General features: G+C 38.6%; 1 protein-coding gene across 1 annotated transcript; it reads right to left on the minus strand.

Annotated features, from left to right (window-relative positions):
• Nucleotides 1–6877, minus strand: LOC117291613. Its single transcript, XM_033773430.1, has 9 exons — nt 6554–6877; nt 5983–6163; nt 5598–5741; nt 4319–4390; nt 3993–4110; nt 1838–1971; nt 1306–1499; nt 862–1023; nt 1–346 (listed from the first exon to the last, which is right to left on the minus strand). The coding sequence occupies exons 1-9, from the start codon at nt 6875–6877 to the stop codon at nt 176–178; spliced, it is 1500 nt and encodes a 499-aa protein (XP_033629321.1). The 3' UTR covers nt 1–175.
• Between the last annotated feature and the right edge of the window lie 207 nt (nt 6878–7084).

A 7084-nucleotide genomic window follows, 5' to 3' on the forward strand; every position in this document is an offset into this window, starting at 1 on the left:
GAAATCGACGGCAGGTCACGCAGATAAAGAAAGCGAAAGGAATTTCCATAATAATATAATTCGTTTTCAATGGTACTTTAGTATTGTATGAACCGGGCTTCAAGATTCTGTCATCGGGTTATAACGATATATACTGGGCTTTAACCGTGTTCTCGAAACACCCATTGAAGTTTGATCACATTTTTCGTTGGCCCGCTGCAATGTATGCGCAGAACACCTTCTGGAAGTTGGTTCTCAACGTTTCTGACGGAATATATTGTGGCTGTAGTGAGCGCCAGTATCGCTGGTTCTCTTCAACCTTGTTTTTGGCCAAGTCGTGGTAGTATTCTTGCTTTGCATCCGATATCTATAGGGGGTGCAACAGTCAAGTATAACCACATTATTATTATAAAGTGATGTTTAATTTATCATTAGAATGTAAACAAATTATCTTTATATTAAACTCTCACTTGGTGTACCAACCGTTTCCACAAAAAAAGGTAAAGGACTATAATAAGAAATGCAATCAACTTTATTGCCTAATAATTGTTAATATTAATGTTTTAACAGATGCTACACATTAAACAAACATGCGTTGTGCGATTATTGCAAACAATAATATCAACCAAAATGACATATTAAAGCACATGCAACCAGTATCCCGAGGTATTTGGTGAACGTCGTGAGAAATGTTATAATTAAGATACAACCCAAGGAATTAACTTTTCAAACATCATTAAATGTTTAAACCTCTAGAAAAACATAAAATTTGTATGTATCGTTCATCAATATTATATCTGATCACTTTGCGAAATTTTGATAATATAAATTCAAAGGCTCAGCTGACCATGATTTGTATTGAATTCACAATTAGAGTTTTACCCTCTTCCTGATTGATGCCAGATCTTCCATAGTAAGGACTGATTTTCTCTGAGGTAGGCGGGCAGCAATGCTTTTAATGCGGGGTTTGATCCAACCAAGTCGAGGTTTGGAGGCTGGTTTTAATATGCTGGTGATGTCGGTATTCTTGCAACTATGGGTAACCTACGGTAATAAACACAAGTTTCAATTGGAATCAATAAATGACAACGAAAAACTATAGAGAAACTATAATAATTGTTCATTTCTTTGAAACAAAAGGCCGGAACAGTGGATGAATATTAATGTGACATGCAATTTTTCCAAAGATGTTTGCGGAAATATTTGCGACGTCCCAAATAATTATTTGCAGTGGTATTTTGTGATAATATTTGCAATTAATTTGCACCTATATTTGCTTTGTGTGATGTCCCTTCAACATGAAGTTGATCGGAATGGTTACCATACCTCACGTTGACTCTTGGTGTATTTTTCTGTCTCGTCACTATCACTCGATGGAGGTAGATGTACAAACAGGCGAATCTTTCCAGTACGTCTGCGGCGCTGTTCAATTGGAGGCTCTTTTTTCTTGACATTCTTTACAGGGGGACCGGTCAGGAAAATGTGAAGAGGCTGGGCGTAGGGACTTTTAAGATCATTCCCTTCAGGATACAAACAGTTTATTGTCATGAGTATAACAATATTGTCTGAGATTTAAGCGATATCGTCTGCTCACCTTTAGATGGGTTGCACATGAAATCATTGGCCGACAACTTTGATGAGACATAGTTGAGCACGCGGGTACTTTTCATCAACGATGGCGGCCAATCAACAGCTATAATTCTTCTTTTTGGACCGTGAAACACCCCAATTTACTTGCAAACGCTGACTCGTGCACAAATTGCTGGAAATATTGGTCGTTATCTCTGAACCCAATTGACCAACAGGCCCTTGTACAACAAATGTTTGATTTATGTATGTACACCATGGATCTACATACCCTGATTACTAGCTTGAAGTCGCTCAAGGTGTCTGGCTAACTGCTTTTCCGTTAAACCAATTAGCCTTGCTCCAGCTGCATAATGCATCACTACATGAGGTGCGTTAACTCGTCTGTACTTGTTCTTGTAATACCTGATATTTGTATTAATTTTATAATATATTAATGGTGAACAGCGATAGTCGACCAACTCAGATACTATACTAGGCACCTTTAGATTCGGTTGAACGTGGACCTTATTCTCGTCGACCACAGCTGTGGTTTTTCCAAGTGACGTCATAACCATAGTTTTGGGGTCGCGTCTCTATGAGGCGCCAAGTGTAAACTTATTATTTAACTCAATTATTTACATATAATTCATGATATAACCAGAATTCATTATTCATCCATTATGTTACCGTGTATTTACAAATAATTAATTTTACACCACACGATTATATATGCGTACAAGTAGAATTTGAAACTGTGCATCTGTGCATGGAAAGGTTTGCGGAAAGAAAGTGTTATGACTATCTCTCATGAGTTGGGTGGTTCTGAAAAGAACCGTTGGTTTCAACTCGACGTTTCGATCTCGATCAGAGCATACTGATCGAAACGTCGAGTTGAAACCAACGGTTCTTTTCAGAACCACACCAACTCATCAGAGATAGTCATTACATTGTGTTACCACAAACCTATGTATATATATAATTGTACGAAGCTTTGCACGGGTGATACACACCGCAAGCGGAGAGAATCATACTGGGTTCACCAAGTCAAGACAGTCAAACCCTTTGTACAAAACATAAACACTGGTGTTAAATAACTTCCTATTACCCTCCATTTCACTCCTGCCAGAGTATTTATTGGTTGTCACCGACTGTATTAATTAGAGTAAGGACAGAAATTTAGTAACCCGTTTTTTCCACAGCCCTCATACCTATTTTTAATATCACTCTACCTTTGATCTTGCTATTCTTTATTAATTTACCATTGTTAGTTGCATCGTGAAGCAAATTGCATGCTCTCTAATCCTACCCTTTTCCTGCATTGTTATATATTTCCCTGCATAGTTATACATACAATTATGCCGTGCGTTGTTTTATATACAATACCAGTCCTACCACTTTTATGGTCTATTAATCCATCCTTTCATACTGACCATCCTGTGTCCTCATACTCCTATTGGTTCATAGCAAGGGTCGTAAAGCGCCTGCGCCTACTGCGCTAATGGCTATTTTCCCGTATTTTCTGGATTCTTTCCTTAATCCCTTGCCTCCTTTGTCTAATAATTGATACGTATTTGTTCGTACAAATTAATGTCTCTTATCTGAAGAAGATCCAATTTGGATCGAAAGCTAAAATGATGAAAAATATTTATTTGATTAGTAAGAATAGTTAAATTTGCTCATGCAATTTTGGATTTAACTATTTGATAACTTTCATTATAAAGGGCAATGAAAGCTTTCTTACAATTATATACAATATGTTGTAAAAAGTAAAATTTGTAAATGAAAGTAAAATAATAGATGAATATGAATTGAATGTTATGTTATGGATTGTATGTAAATACGTCATGCTGATGCTTTGCGCATTCGTCAAGCCGTTACCAATGTTTGGTGTGGACGTTTGTTTGGGAAAAAACACCCAGATGTCACTCAACAAAAAAGACCAGCGCGAGTGGCTATGCAGCGAAGCGCCTTGACTAAAGGCTAGCATTATAACCCGAATCTAATGTCCCTATTATGTTGTCTGAACTGACACTACTGCCAAACGGTCAATAAAGACAAGTTGAGTTTGAGGCACACAATGCAATTAACTTGCCCTTACTCTAAATTGAACCTGATAAGTCAACATGTGTAGAAAGTCAATAAGTTGTTGAGAAACCTTTTTTCAAAGAATGGATTCCTGTGAAAAAGAAGCACTCCATCTAGACAGCTCACGCCTAGTGACTGCGAGACTACGCTAATGGTGTAGGTCCACATATTATTTACAAACAGAAGCACATCTCGATCATAGTGTGCCAAGGATGTTAATTAATATTTTTAAAAAATCATTGTAGTGCATTAACACCTCATCTTGTCTGAAAGATCTGGCTACAAGTTACCCATCTACATTCAGTAAACATATTAATATATCTTTTATCATGCACAGAATCGGCAACTATTATACAAACCCGACAATTTCGTCCATTTGCTTCAGAGCTGATGATTTCATGAACTGCGTGAGTGCATCAAAGAGGATGTGACCTCGCCCTGCAAGTTCCCGTGGACCCTCCCCTTCGTGTTTAGATGCTGATCAGGAATGGACAAAAATAAAGATTTGCAATTTGTCGAAAGTTATCAAAATCATCTACACATATTTTGTGAAATGGAAATAAATGTTGCTTTTGCAAAAATTATATAAAAAGATTATTTAACTCGGCTTTTATTATTACTTTGTTAGTATAATTTACAGTAAACTCCCGAGTTGATCAAGATAATAGTTAGGGTCTATACCTACCAAACATTTCAAGAAACTTCTCTGTGTTGGTCATCATATTGAGGAATTCCTCAAAGTCGATTTCGCCGCTACCTACATAGTAGGATACAGAGTAGAACGTTGTTTCAAGGTTGACCAATGGAATGCTACTGAGTTAAAGCCATTCATGTGTTTCTTAAGCCCTGTTCGCATTTGACTTAATTTGGCTAAACTAACCGAGCCAATGGGTAACTTTTACCCATTTTAAGTCCAATGCGATCAGCCCAGGAAGTTTTCCTCCCAGGTAACTTACCTGACCCGAATGGCTAGTTAAACCGAGCCAAAGGTGCCCGGTTAAATTGACCAGGTTAGTTTAACCGAGCCGAAAAGTCCAATGCGAACGCGGTCAGGGTAAAAGCCGTCCCGGTAAAAAGCCACATCCGGTCCCCGATCTACCTGCAGCCACGTGATTGTGTGATGACACATCGTTCATCGTGCATTGTGTACATGGACGGAAGCTCGGTTGCACTCAATGCATTCTCGCTGTCAAAGGTCACTACGATAGCGCCCTCTTACGTTTTTCTTAAGTTAGTGGATATGTGTTTTACCGATCGTGTCGGTTAGTTTACCCACGTCAATAATCCAAGTGCGGACGCTGGTAAGTTTCCCCTTTCGGAATGTTAACCACTGTCTCGGTAAAACGTTAGTCCAATGCGAACACGGCTTTATTTTTATTTACACGGCTGTTCCATTCCATGGGATAACTGGTCTCGGGATAAAAACACAAACATGATACAATTAAAAGGAACATTACATAACACAAAATAGTTGCTGGCACCTTTGGTAATCCACCATATACATAAACTGACAAACCTGTAGAGGTTTGTGATTGATCGACCATCTGTGTATGGCAAGCCATATGCCCAATAATTCGATAAACACTGTTTATCGCCGATAAACACTGTTTTTCGACCGATAAAAACTGTTTTTCGAGATAAACACTGTTTTTCGAGATAAACACTGTTTATCAATTGATAAACAAATTGATAAACACTGTTTATCAAAAAACTATGTGTTTATCGAGCGATAAACACAGTTTTTCGATGTGATAAACAGAGTTTTTCGATGAACACTGTTTATCAAGTGATAAACACTGTTTATCGAAAAACTATGTTTAACGAGCGGTAAACAGAGTTTTTCGAGGTGATAAACAGAGTTTTTCGATAAACAGTGTTTATCGGTCGATAAACACAGTATATATATACACATGTATTCGCAGAAACGTTATTTGCCATGCATGCATTTTAGAGTACAGACTAACCGTCTTTATCAATGGCCTGTAGGACTTCCTTGATCTCGTCCACTGAGAGGTGAATATCCACAGAGTTTAGTGCTTCAGCAAGCTCCTCTGCGTCTATGCTACCTCCACCATTACTGTCAAATAAGTCAAAGGCTTCCTTGAAAGCTGAGGTCAAAAGAAAACGTTATCATACCATGTAGGTCAATGAGTTTGTTTCCTACTCAGCAAACCTACCGACGAATTGGACGTCTTCTCTAAAAAATCAACGCATGGGTACACTCATGATCATATAGTGCGATTACGTAGTCAGATTATGTCTTCATGGTCTAACGACTTTGAATAATGTTTTGACATTGATGATATTTACACCATTGCGACTTTTGGTCCCCCTCTACGTTCGTCTTACCTGCTTTTTGCTCTGCTGTGAGGGCAGGCTCGGGTTCCTTTACCTTTGGAGTCACGCTGGTCCTTCGTGTTGCAGCTGGTGTAGATACTCCATGCATAGGCAGTGTGCTGTTCCGTCTTACACTCATCCGCCTCTGTTGAGGTGCGCTTGGAAATTCGGGAAGCGTGTTTGGCCGGCGAACCTGTCAACATTTTAATACAATTACAAGAAGAAAAAAGTGGAACAACTAAAAGGCAGTGGACACAATTTTTGTAATTACTCAAAATACTGTTTAGCATGCAACCTATACTTGGTAACGAGTAATGGGGAGTTGTTGGTAACATAATTTGCGAGAAAGTAAATTTTCCATGAATTTTATTTCGAGAACTCAGAATTAGTACACAACGTCGTGTGACAATGGTGTTTTTCGTTTTTTATTATCTCACAACTTCGACGACCAACTGAGCTCAAACTTTCAAAGCTTTGTTATTGAATGCATATGTCTGAGAAAGACTGTTCGGAGTTTGGCGAAAGGTATTGAGATCTAAGCTATTTGTCATTATGGAGATGAAACATTCGCACGCTATCCTACCTGTAGATTAATACTGCCACGTCTCGTTCGTTTGTTTCCGGCCATCTTATCTTCATCTTGTTTAACAGGTGTGGCACTTCTAGTTTGCCTTTCAACGGACGGTGTATGTCTTTTAGAAGACGAGGCAGTGGTTGGTGTCGTATTTGCGGTATCAGCTGTCGTTTCTTCCTCCGTATCCTCCTCTATGATTCCACCGTCTAAATAATGCGAAAACCCCTGGGCATTGGATGGCTCGTTCCCTGATGTGTTACCGGACTCCAATGTGTTCTGTGTATCACTTGCGTGTATATAAACTGCACCCCTCCTCCCCGAGGCTTCGTCCATGTTTAAAAAAACACTTGGATTTTACAATATGTATGTATGGTCAGATTTAAATGAACTTAACACCGCCGCCGCACACCCCTAAATGTAAGCCCACTGACCTACTGCATGCCACTGACTTAAATACTATTATTATATTGTTAGTGTCAATAAAAAAAAGTAAATACAAAACACAGAATTTGTTCATACGTATGACATCACAAGCAACTT

The sequence above is a fragment of the Asterias rubens genome, chromosome 6 (genome assembly GCF_902459465.1).
Source record: "Asterias rubens chromosome 6, eAstRub1.3, whole genome shotgun sequence".
In the NCBI taxonomy this organism is placed as follows: Eukaryota; Metazoa; Echinodermata; class Asteroidea; order Forcipulatida; family Asteriidae; genus Asterias; species Asterias rubens.

Bases quoted from the DNA above. Each gene is read 5' to 3' on its own strand.
- LOC117291613 (XM_033773430.1), bottom strand. From the start codon at position 6,877: ATGGACGAAGCCTCGGGGAGGAGGGGTGCAGTTTATATACACGCAAGT. The intron at 5,742-5,982 runs GTAAGACGAACG...TTTTGACCTCAG, and splicing joins CACAGCAGAGCAAAAAGCAG to CTTTCAAGGAAGCCTTTGAC. The intron at 1,024-1,305 runs GTATGGTAACCA...TTATTACCGTAG, and splicing joins ACACCAAGAGTCAACGTGAG to GTTACCCATAGTTGCAAGAA.